Source organism: Pongo pygmaeus, chromosome 6 (assembly GCF_028885625.2).
Source record: "Pongo pygmaeus isolate AG05252 chromosome 6, NHGRI_mPonPyg2-v2.0_pri, whole genome shotgun sequence".
Lineage (NCBI taxonomy): Eukaryota > Metazoa > Chordata > Mammalia > Primates > Hominidae > Pongo > Pongo pygmaeus.
In genome coordinates, this window is record NC_072379.2 from 148,887,152 (window position 1) to 148,901,598 (window position 14,447).

Sequence of the window (14,447 nt, forward strand, 5' to 3'; positions counted from 1 at the left end):
AGAACATTACTCATAATGAAAGGACTTGGCTTTGCATTAGAAAAGATTCTCCAAATGCCCAACAAAATGAATAAAAAACTGTCTTCATCAAGTACATCACAGTGTGATTACAGAATACCAGGACGAAAGGGAAGATCTTCAAAACTTCAAGAGTGAAAGCAACAGGTGATATACAAAAGACAGAGGATCACAATGGCACTTGACTTTTCTACAGCAATACTAGACACCAGAAGACAACAGAAACAAGCCTTCACAATATGAAGGATTATAAGTTGAAACTAGAAACCTATGTCTGTCCAGACTGCTAATCAAGTGTGTAGGTGGAATTATGGACATTTTGAGGCATGCACGGTCTTAAAAAATTCACCTCTACTCACCATTCGCAGAAAACAACTGGAGGACATCCTCTGCCAAAATGAGGAAGTAAATTAAGAAACATTCAAGACACGGAATCCAGGAAAAAGGGACTTGCACACAGGAGACAGAGATGGAAAGAATGTCCTGGTGAGGGTGGAGGAAGTCCCGGGGCATGGGCTGAGCAGCAGGCTTTCCAGGGCAGCCAGAACAAACAGAGCAGGAAGCTGGAGAGCTACTGGAAAACAAGAAGTGAAAATGTTAATTATCTAACAGCTTTTACAATGTGGTAAATTGATTTGACAGGCATTTCATGGAGCAATGAAAGGTTGTGGAAAATTGTAGATATTCCAAGAAAACCAAGCAGTTGAAAATGTGAGGCTATCAGTAACTTGAGGAAAATAAAGTTCCATCAGAACTCTTAGTTCAGCTTAGGATTATGTATATTGACCATAAACACTATTAACTAATCATAATAATTAAAACATGGAAGATAAAATTGAACAGAAAGTAAATATATAGCATTTTATCTAAGAAGTTGATATATAGTAGGTATACTGGAAAACAGAAAAGAAGGCACATGAGTGATAATCCTCACCTACAAAAATAAGTCAGCTAATGATGTCTAAATGTGATTAAATTAGACATACCATATTATGACATATTTACATTACTTAAAATTATAGAGGCAAACAGACTAGAAGAAACAGCCAAAAGGGTGGTGAGTGGCTGCCTCTGGGTGGCAAGAGGAAAATACAAAGGACTGAGGTTTCTTTTATTATAAGCTTTAAAAGCAATATATGACTTTCAAAAATAGTTGCACAAGATACTTAGATGAAAACAAAAATATATGTAAGGTTTAAAACAGCCTTGCACTGAGAATGGGGGTGTAGTTCAGAGTAGAGCTTTCCACACTAGCAGTGGAGTTTTCTGGCCCAAACCTGGAGGAGCTGTGTCGTCCTCATGCTATGTTGTCTCCATGATGCTTCCCAGGACTACGCTGATCCATGTCAGGGCCTGGGAACTTCCCTGTTTCATGAACTGGATTTAATGGACAGATTCCAGATTGAGAGATCTTCAGATGTCGGTATTGCACATGTCTCAATTTGTGTCTCCAAACTGCTATTTTGTAGTGTAAACAAGAAGAAATCAGACATGTAGACCTAAAGGCTGTTCCAGCAGTAAACGGAAACACTCCTCCCAGCTGCTCCTGTCACCACAAACTCAGGGAGGGCGGGGAGATGTGCAGGCATTTGAGCAGGGGCTAGGGTTTGGGAATTGAGGATGGACTTTTCTGGGGTAAGTTTGTGGTAAAATCAGTTGCTGGTCTTACTCTCTAAAAGCAAGAAGGGACTTTCAATGTGCTGTAGGACTGCTGGGTGTGATTACCAACATGAAAGGTGCTTATTAGACACTTACGACAAGCAGGGGGTATAGCTCAGGGGTAGAGCATTTGACTGCAGATCAAGAGGTCCCCAGTTCAAATCTGGGTGCCCCCTACTGTACTTTTTCTATTCATACAAGCTGTTATGTTCTTCACAGAAGCTGTTGGTCATATTCCAGTTTCTTTTCATCCATTCCACCTGATTTTCCCTGGAACTGGAAGCTACAGCTCAGGCCTACCCAGCTGCAACCTGGCTCCATGGATAACTTCTTCTCATCTCTTCCAGGACCAGTTCCACAGGTATCCCTCATATTCTTGGTATCTAGCTCCCTGCTCCCCCTACATATGTAATTTCTCAAGCTGTGATGCAGTATGCTTCTGGGTTTTTCCAGGACAGACCAGAGAGTAGTACTACAGCAGGCTCCCCAGAAACAGACAGGGAATGGTACCCCAAGTTATCACTCTCCCGGCTCCTTCCCACAGCAGCAGTTTGGTGTACTGGAGTGGTGGCCAGACCTGGGGAGACACATCACAGCACACGGCATTCCCATGGAGGGCAGATGTTTCCCCTGGAGAACTGGTTTCTCTCACGCCAGAGCTCACTCACACCCTTGCTTCAACCTTGTAGGCCAAAAGCCTGGCTCAGCTCCTCTAACAAGGGAGACAGAGGCTCTGCAGTGCTGCCCCTACGACCAAACTCCTGTAGCTCTGCGGCTACATGTGAATTACAGCCCACTCTGTGACTGGGGCCCAAGGCTTGGAGGTGGGGGATTAGACTCAAGAGTCTTCGTATGAGATGATTTGGAATTCCAACTTTGTTCTGTGGGCCACAGGGAGACCTGTGTGCTGCAATGAAGAACCAGGTCAGGTCCTTTGTCTAAGGAGGTCATTTAGGAGACATTACAGATACTGGTTTGGAATTTGCCAAAAGACAAGAACAGGAACTGGTGTTATTTTTTGAATGCTTACTATGCCCTACTATGTGCTAATATCATGCTAGGCAGTTTATCATCAGTTATCATATTTGTCCACTCTGTCTTTACTGCAGGAAAAAGGAATTCGGGCTGGGAGGTCAGATCGGAATCTGTGGACTGTTTTGGAGACCAGTGACCGGCTCTTGGGTTAACCCCAAAAAACAATGGGAAATGGCTAGGGGTTCCACGAGCAGCCTCCATCCTTTTCTCCTGCTCATAGCTCCACCCAGAGACAGGCCTGGTGAGCTGCAGAGCTGAGGGAAGGTGTCTAGCTGTGAATCAGGTCTGGCAGCTTCCAGAAAGTCAGTCCTGGAGGGAAGCCATCATTTAATTTTACAAAGCTGAGTGCTCCCCCACTGATGAAAGGTATTAACTAGGTAACCTCAGTGTGCCATCGGGGTATAGCTCAGGGCTAGAGCTTTTTGACTGTAGAGCAAGAGGTCCCTGGTTCAAATCCAGGTTCTCCTTTCTGTTAAGTTTAATTTTGGTAGTGAACTTTATCCACATACATCTTAGATTGGCATGGGCCACACTGATGTTCCTTCTATCTGTATGGGGTTTACCTCCTCAATCCATTATTATCATCCAGATGCCCTGAAGGCTGCCTCGTCTTGGAATCCCCCACCTCATTAGCACAATGCACTCAAAGCAGGTCTCAGGAATTCCTCAGTAGATAGCACTGCCGACCTCCCTAGCCACTCCCTCCATGCTCCTCCTCTCCAGCCCCTCTCTCTACCTTCCATCCCATACTCCTGGTCAAGGAGAAATGGTGCTCGTTTTGGTCCAGAGCCAGCCACAGAGTGCAGGGCTGCATTTCTGAATTCTTAGAATTGGCAGGCTAAGGTTTGAGGGGTAGGGACTTCAGTCTCATGAGACTGTGCTAACAAGGACAAGTACAACCTGGAGGGGAATACTTGAGGAGGCCGAGGCTGTCAGGAGAGTCACAGTTGAGTCACAGTCATTTACTCACTGAATGTCACCTATTGAAGAGGTGCCAAGCAGTTTGCCCCGCTCTGGAATTACGAAGATCACGTGTTCCTTGCATACATCTGGCAGCAGTGGGAAAACCTCAGAAGTTCCTGTGGGATGTCTGATTTCTATTCCAAGAGGCAGGCCCTCCTGGATGCTTGCTGGAGCATGTGAGGTGAGTGACAACTCGAATAAGTTACTCAATCTCTGCTGGGCCTCAGTTTCTGCATCTGTCAAATAGAAGACAATAATCGTACCACCTCACAGGTTTTCTTGGTGAGGGTTTAAAGCACATAGAACAATGCCTGGCTGTGTCTGGTGGCTCATGCCTGTAATCCCAGCACTTTGGAAGGCCGAGGCAGGCGGATCACCTGAGGCCAGGAGTTTGAGACCAGCCTGGCCAACATGGCGAAACCCCGTCTCTAATAAAAATACAAAAATTAGCCAGGCATGGTGGCGGGTACCTGTAATAACAGCTACTCAGGAGGCTGAGGCACGAGAATCACTCAAACCCAGGAGGCGGAGGTTGCAGTGAGCCAAGACTGTGCCACTGCCCTCCAGCCTGGTTGACAGAGGGAGACTCTGTCTCAAAAACAAAACAAACAAACAAACAAACAAAAAACACCACTAAAAAAACAGTAAGGAGTCGGCATGGAGATTTGAAACAGAGAGATTTTTTAGTCTGTAGTCTCATGCACTAGATCCAAGCCGTTATTTGACTTGTCACTCAACAGGTGAATGACTGTATTTTTCTGACTAGTCCCTTCCCTCCCTTCCCCTCCTCTCCCTTTTCTTCCCTTTCCTTTTTCCTTACCTCTCCTTTTCTTCTTTCAAGAGTTTCTCACTCAGCTCAGGTCCAGCTCAGACTGGAGTACAGTGCCATGATCATAGCTCACTGCAGCCTCCAACTCCTGGGCTCCAGCAATCCTCCCACTTCAGCCTCCTGAATAGCTAGGACCACAGGCACGAGCAACCATGCCCAGCGAATTGTTTTTAATTTTTAATTTTTTATAGAGACAGAGGTCTCACTCTGTCACCCAGACTACAGTGCAGTGGTATAGGTCACAGCTTACTGTACCCTTAAACTTTTGGGCTCAAGCAATCCTCCTGCCTCAGTCTCCCTAGTAGGTAGGACTACAAGCCCGTGCCACATGTCCAGCTCATTTTTTTATTTTTTAATTCATAGAGATGGGGTCCTGCTATGTTTCCCAGGCTAGTCTAGACCTAGCCATCTCAAGCAATCCTCCCATCTCAGCTTCCCAAGAGCTGGGATTACAGGCATGAGAAACCATGCCCAGCCATAACTAGTATTTCTTCAGTGTTGAAACCATAGCTATGACATTGCCATCTTACATAAGCAGGGTTGACCCACCCCACTGAAAATGTGTCTCTCTTCCTGCTGCCTACTCCCCTTCCACCGAGGCCACGGAGCCCTCAGCCAGCCCTGCAGCCTCCTCTCCCTCATCCTTCTCCCTCTGGGTGAGAACAAAACTCCAGAGAGCTATTGACCTATACAGAGTCAGCAGTCAATCCCCTCAATTACATTTCTCAAATATTTAGTAATCAAGAGGCCAGCCTTTGTGGGAGGATACAGAGATGAGTGAAATCTAGCACAAATCATCCCTGTTCTCTCTTAGAAGCTCTTGATCTAGTGAGGAAAAGTGATGTGCAACAAAAGATGATATTAGCTGCGACAGAAAGCAGTGTGGATGACAGCCGGGATACCTCCGGGTGTGGACTTCGTGACAGCTCTGCAGAGACAGTGAGCGTCAGTGGGGTCTTGAAGGTGAGTGTGTGGGAAGGGCATGCCAGACAGAAAACGCAGAGGAACAAAGATGCAACGTTGTTGCAGTGCTTTCTGGGTCTAAAAGAAAGACCCAGGTGTGTGTGCCTGGGTGTGTGTGCACCTGTGTGTGTTTGTGCTTGCAGGTGTGCCTGCTTGCATATGGAGTAGACTGGAAGTGTCTGTGTGATGAGTGTGCAGAGCAGGGGGTGGGAAGACTGTGACTGCAGCCTAAGGCTTGGAAGCGGGTGACTAGACTCAAAACTCTGCACGTATGAGATGTTTTGGAATTCCAACCATTCTTTTTGTGAGATGGAGTCTCACTCTGTCACCCAGGCCGGAGTTCACTGGCGCGTTCTCAACTCACTGCAACCTCCACCTCCAGGGTTCAAGTGATTCTCCCGCCTCAGCCTCCCGAGTAGCTGGGATCACAGGCTTGTGCCACCACACCCAGCAAATTTTTATATTTTTAGTAGAGACGGGGTTTCACCACGTTGGCCAGGTTGGTCTCGAACTCCTGACCTCAGGTGATCTACCCACCTCGGCCTCCAAAGTGCTGGGATTACAGGCGTGAACCACCATGACCGGCTGAATTCTGAGTTTGTTCTGTGGGCTACAGGAGTCCTGTGCCCTAAAATGAAGCAACCAGGTCAGGTCATTTGTTTCAGGAGGTCATTTCGGAGACATTACAGAGAATGATTTGGAGTTTCCCAAAAGACAAGGACAGGAACTGGTGTTATTTTCGGAACCCCTATTATGTGCTCATATCACACTAGGCAGTTTATCATAAGTTATATTTGTCATAAGAAATGTTATCTGTGTTTAAGAAGAAGAAACTGAAGCTTATAGAGTTAAATACCCTGCCCAGTGACACAGAGTAAGGAAAGGAATGCAGAGGAGAAAAAGGGATTCCAGAGAAACTTTCAAGATAAAATATATAGGACTTGGTGACTGATCAGATGTAAAGGCTGAGGAAAATGTAAGAAAGAAGAGTCGAGAAATAAAAATTTCTTTTTTCCAGAGAGAAATATAGCAGTAGCTACAAGGGAAAGTGGGTAATCTAATCTAACTTAGGATAGAGACTGAGCATTCTTTGGGTGGGGGAAGCAAGGAGATTGAGAAAGAACTCAATCAATTCAGTTATAGAGACAACAGTACAGATGGGGTGATTTGCTTTGGAAGGAAAGAGGAGAATGTTTTCTCTGAGACAGAAGGGAAGGGACTGAGAACAGATGAAGAGAGATGTCTCCGTGGTAGGGTGGGAAGCCGAGGAGCTGAGGTCTGGCAGCTTTGATTCTCCCTGTAAAGCAGAGGGAACACATCGCAAGGACAGAGTGTGGGGAGACAGCAGGTCACTGATGAGCCTGCAGTCTGAGCAGAGGGACTTGGACAGTGCGAAGAGGAGGGGTGTCATTTTGTTGGAGCTGGAACTGGGTGCCGCTCCTCTCTGGAGTCCACCTCTCAATAGGCACTGAGAACACTGATGTCCCCAGATACACCTGTCCCTGCCTAGGTTAACACAAAGAGAGTGCCAATGATTGTACTCTCCAGCTCTTTGTGTTTTAATTCTATGCAGATCCTGGCCCAAGGTGTCTAGGTCACTCTCAGGAGTAGACCAGGTTACTGGTTTCCTTGTGTACAGCCCAGTTCTACCTTCTGTCAGTCACACATTAACCATCTTTTGGGTGATCCCCTCAGTAGAGGAATCCATTCGCTCAGGGGACTCTTGCAGATTTTTACCAGTTCATTCCAGGCTTGGTTGTGGTAGGAATCTCACCTCTAAACTATGAGGATCTCTTTCTATGGTGTCCATAAGAAGACCGTAAAGGAGATAAAAAGAAACTAGAACTTGCCGGACAAAGACAGGAAATTTAATCAAAAGTGTTACAAGTATGAACATGGAATATAATCCATTAAATTCCCCACTTAAAACACAAAAAAACTGACTGGATTAAAAAAAATTGTATCTTGTTCATGAGAGAGGATACAGAAATGTTAAAAATAAAAGAACGGGAAAAGATATCTGTATCTATAACAACTACATATAATGTAGCTATAGTAAGTAATAGAGAAAATAGTTTTTGAGGCCCAACGCATTACCAGGAATAAAGAGAGTCATTTTGTATTGACAGAAAGTTCAATTCACCAAAAAGAGTAATTCTAAATTTGGTATACCTAATAACATAGCCTCAAAACATAATAAGCAAAAATAAACAAAATTGAAAATGAGAAATGGATAAACCTCCGCTGGATCTTTCATGTGAGAGATCTTAAAAATCCTTGTGAATTTGTAAACAAGGACACATAGTATCAAAAGGACACAGACGATTTGGACAACATGACTAACAAAACTGACCTGTTTAACATGTAAAGAATCTTGCACTTAAATGCAGAATATGCATTTTTTCCAAGCGCACGTGGAACACTGACAAACATGAATTGTATACTGAACCACAAAGCCAGTCTTAACAAATTCCAAAGTATTGAAATCATAAAGAGCATGTTTTCTGACCAAAATAAAATTAAGCTAGAAATTAATAACATCAAATAACTAACAAATCCAACAAATATTAGAAAATCTTTGTGTTTAGAAACTGAAAATTCTACTTCTAAATAACCCATGCGTCAAAGAATAAATTGTAATAGGAATTATAAAATATTTTGAACTAAATGATGAAAATACTAGATATTAAAATTTATCAGTTGCAGCTCTAGAGTACTTAGATGGCAATTTACAGCCTTAATGCATCTCTAGTATTATAGAAAGAAAAGGTTAAAATGAACAAACTAAGCATCTCTCCCAAAAGGCATGAAAGTAATAGTAAAATGACTCCAAGGAAAAAATAAGGGAGAAAGTAATACATTAATTAATGAAAGCACAAAGTAATTAAGCACAAAGTAATTGAGTAGAAAACACACAAGAGAGAGGGTCAATGAAGCTAAAGTTCTTTGAAACAAACAATAAAAGTAATAATCCAGACAAGATTGACAAAGTAACACTAATAACCAATATCAGGAGAGAAAAGGATGCATTACTATAGTTCCCCCAAAATTAAAAAGATTGTAAGATGATATTATGAGCAATTTTATGCCAATGAAATGTAATATTTACATGGCATGGAAAAGTTTCTAGAAAAATAGAACTTACATGAAGAGAGAAATTCTTTGTCTCCCTGATGGTCTCGGCTCTCTCTCCCTTCTCATTAAGCCACTTTAGTTTAGCAGTACTAAGCTGGTTCAAAGGAAAAAAATACAATTTTTTAGCTGATACAGGTGCCATTATGCCAACCTCATAAGCACTTGGTGGCAATGCTCCACATTCCCCTGTCTACCAGCAAGGCTGATTCTTTTGCCAAGAAGCTTCTACTGTTAAGTATTCCCTCCAAACTTCCCTGTAAATATCTGATGTGGCACAGAGAAAGAATGTCTTTTCTGGAGTACTTGCTACCGTGAGTCTAACTGTGTCCAGCTCAAGAACATGTTTCCTTGAAATAAAGAGAGTTTGGGAAGTTGCAGACATTCTGATGCATTGTTTGTAACTTTTCCCAAATAAATCTTACTTTATGCTTATACTAGTGGTATTTGTCCTCAACATCTGGTTTAATTTTATCAAAATTAACACAAGAAGAACTAAAAATCATGACTAACCATGGAACAATTAAGGAATTTGAATTTATAATGAAACATTTTGCCATTAAAAAAGTAACAAAAAACTTCCAGGCACAGATAGTTTAAACACTTGTTATACCAAACACTTGTTATACCAATCACTTCAGAAAGAAATGATGTAAGTCTTACACAGACACTTCTGGACAATAGAAAACTAAAAACAGCAGTACCTTTCCCAACTCATTTTATGAGGCTAAACTTATTATAAAAAATAACAAAGACAATATAAGAAAACAGGCCAATCTCACAAATTAATATAGAATAGACTTTAAAAACCATAAGCAAAACTATTAATAAATCAAAGCCAGCATTACATAAAAAAGAATAACACATAATAACCAAATTAAGATCATTTCAGAATGTAAGCTTGACTTAACATTAGAAAAATCTATTACTGTAATTCACCACACTATAGGATATAGTAAATGCTGTTGCTGCCCCACTGATATTCCTTTAGAACTTATCAGTTCTGTGCATGCAGGCCCCAATTTCAACTGTCAGCACCTGTAACTTTATGTCTGAGGGCATTCTCAGGCTGCCCAAACATATAACAGGCTGAAAGTACCAAATCATTAGGACCCAACCTTCGAAAGCAACCCTCTACTGATGACTGATAGAAGTAGATGGAGAAATACACAAGTTGCCTTGTTCTTTTGGAGAGGGTAACCCTCAAGCATGTTATACATCTTACAAAGTCCCCAACGGTATTAAGCTCCAGATGCCTATAATGGTAACTTTTCCAATATCCCACTGTGAAAGCTGTCAGAATGAAAATGGAGTCACTGTGTTAAAACCCGACAAATGGAGCCAGGGAAGGCCACAAAGGTAGACCTTTTATATATGAATTCCTGATAACAAGAACTATCACAAAAGACTCTGTAAAAACCACAACCTTGCACAAAGGCTATTGTAACCTTACACACTCACAAAAAATACTTCTGCAAGGACATCCGCCCAGCAAAAGCCTGACCAGCCTTGGACTGTTGCCACCCTTGTTACCGATTGCTGTAGCCAGGAATTATTTCTCCAAAACAATTTATATAATCCTTCTCATTTTGCCTTTAAAAACTTTCCCTTACCATGACCTTCTCAAAAACACACATAGTTTACTGTGACACCTGTATTCCCATTGCCAATGCTCATTCCCTAAATAAATATAATTTCCTTTCAGAGAGCTTCTGTCTGTTATTTAGGTTGACACCACCTTTTATTGGCTTCTTTCCTTTCTCTGACTTCCCACTCCTTACTGGTGTTTCCTGAACTTATCTCCCAAATAAACTACTTGCTCTTAAATTCTAGTTTCAGGGTCTGCTTCTAAAGAAATCCAAGCTAAGACAACAGATTAAAGGAAAAAAATCAAGTCATTAAAATAGATGAAGAAAAACATCCAATCAAATTCAACACATCTTCATGATGTGTCTACCTAAAACATAAAAAGAAATCTTATTTAATGGTGGAATGGTGAAAGCTTTCAATTGAAAACTGAAAGCAAGACAAAAGTGTTCTTGAAGGAGAAATGGAAACTGAATTGAGGAGCAAAAGACTATCAAAAATCACCAAATATATTTTTTAAATAAATCAACTAAGACATTCCAGAAATGAAAAGTATCAATGTCTTCCTTTTTATTTACTTTTAATTGAAATACAACTCACAGTAAGGTACAGAAATCTTCAACGTACAGCTCAATTAATTTGTACACATACATACCTATGTACCCACCTCCCAAATCAAGATACAGAAAATTTCTAGCACCTCAGAGGGCCCCCTGGTTCCCCTTCCCAATTACCCTCTCTCCCGAAAAGGTAACACTACTCTATCACCACGGACTAGTTTTGCCTGTTCTTGATTTTATATACTGGAATTATACATAGTTACTCCTTTGAAACTATCTTCTTTCACTCAATCTTATGTCTATAGGATTTATCTGTGTTTTTCCACTGTAGTGGTACTCTGTCCTTTTTAAAACTCTGTTTGGGATTCCATTGTATGACTAGACCATGACTTATTTACCTATCCTACTGTTCATGGACATTTGTTTCCAGTTTGGGACTATTAAAAGAAATGCTGCCATGAACATTCTTGCATGTACATATACATTCTCTGATGTCTCTATCAAGGAATATAACTGTTGAGGAAGAGGGTGTTTCTAGTTTTAGTTTTAGCCAATAATGCCAGACAGTTTTCTAAAGTGGATACAGCAAATGACACTACCACTAGCAGGGGATGAGAGTTACTGTGGCTCCACATACCATCACTGAGTAACATCAGTCTCTTTCATTTTAACCAACCTAGCAACAATTCTAGCGATAGTTCACTGTGGTTTCACTTGCACCTTTCTAGACTCATGAGGTTTGAGCATCTTTTAATAGGCTTATTGGTTGCTTGATGTCCAATTGTATGAAGTAACTGCTCGAGTCTCTTCGTCATTTTTCTACTGAGTTGTGTATTTTTAAACTGTCTTGTGCAATTCTTTATATATTTTGGGTATAAACCCTTCACCAGTTATGTGCAATAGATACCTTCTCCTGCTGTATGGGTTTATTTTCTTACTTGTGTTTATTGGCTCTCATGAATGTCAGCTGATTTCCCTGCGAACTTTTTAACTGTTCAGCAAACAGTATACAGAAGTTACTACGTGCCAGTCCTGTCCTTCAGTGCTTTACATAGATTAACTCATTCAATCTACACAACAATCCATCAAGTAGACACTCTTATTACCCACATTTCACAGATAACACAGTTGAAGAAAGGGAAGGGCAGTAATCTGCCCAAGGTCTTCTAGTGGGGTAGGCCTTGAAGCCAGGCTGTCTGACTTCAGAATCCACACCATTGGTATCCACGCTGCACTGTTTCTCCCAGGCTTATTGTACTTGTCCAAACTCTATCGATAGGCATTCTTTGAAGCATAGTTCCTGATGCAGTCTGGGGAGGATTTTCATTTGGCCAGGAGCCTATAGCACTACACATCCAACTCCAACTTGAAATAAGTTGCCTGTAGTTTTTCAGACCCAATAAAGACTGTGAATTCAGGGCCCATTAAACCCCAGTCACTCAGCCCACGGCTAGGGATTCTCGGGACTGGTTTTCTTTTCCTGTCTTCTCTTCACTCCTTCTGAAAGAGCTCAGCCCTTCTTGTATCCTGTCTTTGTGCAAGGCAGTCTCCTTCCTGATTCCTCACCATGTGTGGGGCCTAAGACTTCTTCCTAGAAATGCCCATTCATCACTGTACTACTGACACCTGGCCTCCGGAATCCAGACAAGTCCCAGCCTTCCTAGACTCAGGCTGCTGCCCAGCCCTGCCAGCACAGCGTTTTGTGCTCCTGCAGGCTCATCAATCCTTTGCATCTTCCCTGGCAGTCCACCTTACTGCCAAAAAGGAAAAGCAAGAGGATTTTAACATTATCATAGAAATCACGGTGGAAGTCAGTGCTTCCCCAGGCTCTTGGGCCTGCAGCAGAGAGGAGTGGCTGGCTGTTGACTGCCTTCTGAGAAGGTTGCCAGGACTACAGGGCAAAGGCCTGTGGGTAAAGGAGAAAATTCCAGTAGCAGGGAAAGGCAGTTTGCAGAAGAAGAGTTTACCAGCTCCTGTGACAAGAGCAGAAGTGGGGCCTTGGCACAGCTGAGGAGGTGTAAAGGTGTAACCCAAGTGTTACTCCAAGTGTTCTTTCTAGGTGGGATGGGGCTCTGTCTGTCATCAGAAAAGGTCACATGGGAGGCTGGAGGCAGTGGCTCATGCCTGTCACCCCAGCACTTTGGGAGGCCAAGGAAGAAGGGTCACTTGAGGCCAGGAGTTTCAGACCAGCCTGGGCAACATAGTGAGACTTCATCTCTACAAAAAAATAAAAAATATTAGCTGGGTATGGGGGCACCCACCTGTGGTCCCAGCTACTTAGGAGGTTGAGGTGGGAGGATTGCTTCAGCCCAGGAGTTAGAGGCTGCAGTAAGCTATGATTGTTTCACTGCACTCCAGCCTGGATGACAGAAAAATACCCTGTCACTTAAGAAAAACAATGCGAGCCAAGTGGGGTTGTTCTGTAGCAACAGTTTCTGGTCATGAAACTATGGTAACATTGGCCCTATTAATGCTTCTGGGAAATCTACTCAGCTACACACTTCTCACTATTTCTTGGAGTTGCTCCTTCTCTATCATTCTCCATCTGTATTAACTGAAGAAGTAAAAGTTGGAAGAATCATCTTTTGTCCTAGACTGCAGTTGTGTTGAATCTGCCCCGAATGGAATACTGGGCTAGGAGAGCCAGACCTAACTCTGTCATTAAGTGTGTTAGGACAGACACCTCAGTCACACAGTTTCTCTTGTACGTGCCCACCATAACAGGTACTGGAGGTTGACTCTGAAGGCCATTCTAGCAGCCACTGGCAGTGCTTTTCCAGGCTGCTGCCCGCAACCAAGGACTCAAGGCAGGGAAGACACAAGATCCGGGGTATTTGAGAAGGGGGCACTGCCTCTTGTTATGCACAAGGTCAATGAGTTTTCACTGAGGTAGGCCTGGCAGCTCCTAGGAGCTTCCATTGTGAAGTGGCAACGCATAGTTCATCTGGGTGTGACTGTACATGTCAAAGACATTAATTGAACCCCACAATAGCAGGAGGGGGCATAGCTCAGGGGTGGAGTGTTGGACTGCAAACCAAGAGGTCACCAGTTCGATTCCAGATGCCCCCTCCGCATTTTCTATTTTGACATTTGTAGAAAGTAAAAAGTTTTGTTTTCAAAGTTTCTCTTTTTATTAAAGAATAAATCATAAGTGTTAAAAGTAATAGTTTCTTTTAAAAAACTAACTTCTTTCAAGCCTCTTTGCTTTGTGCTGATAACTCTTTATTAAGCCTTATCTTATGTAGCTGTTATATACAAAAGAATAAGTACATTCTATGTTTTGTACTTTAACCAAGATATTTGTGCTAAACATGCTTACAAGCACGTTCTAGCTCGCATCCTATGTCCCTTCCTCATTAAAGAATGTTATTACTTTTCTAAGTCTTTTCATAAGCAACTTCCTCTTTTCCTTTCTTCTCCATTACTTTTACCTATTTTAAAAAGTTTTAAATTGTAAGCTAATCAAGTTTAGTTTAAATTATAAAGTCTAGCTCCAGCCAATAGAGACAAGACACAGTAGCAAAGACAAGCTACATAAAAAGATAAATGTACTCTGGCCATTATTCCATCTGCAAAGAGCACCCTTTCCACAGAAAGTAAAATTGCCTTGCTGAGAAAACTTTTGTCTAAATGCAAATTTTTCCTTGCAGTACCAAAAAGCAAACATTTTATTTCTAAATAAACATTTTACTTATAACAAA

The 14,447-nt window shown here is 42.2% G+C and overlaps 1 protein-coding gene and 1 non-coding gene across 3 annotated transcripts in view; one reads left to right on the top strand and one right to left on the bottom strand.

The window, feature by feature from the left end:
* The window catches only part of LOC129040104 (uncharacterized), a 73,568-nt gene that overhangs the window by 12,719 nt on the left and 46,402 nt on the right, over nt 1-14,447 (bottom strand). Inside the window, exons 5-6 of one of the 2 annotated variants that reach the window (XM_063667964.1) lie at nt 3,683-3,911; nt 378-592 (exon numbers count right to left, since the gene is read on the bottom strand). In XM_063667964.1, the coding sequence (XP_063524034.1) occupies nt 378-592; nt 3,683-3,911 (444 nt within the window). Of the gene's footprint in view, nt 1-377; nt 593-3,682; nt 3,912-14,447 lie in introns of those variants that run through there. The other variant, XR_010127014.1, reaches the window with a different exon arrangement.
* On the top strand, nt 1,782-1,853 carry TRNAC-GCA (transfer RNA cysteine (anticodon GCA)). The gene has a single exon. It is a non-coding gene; the product is annotated as a tRNA-Cys (tRNA).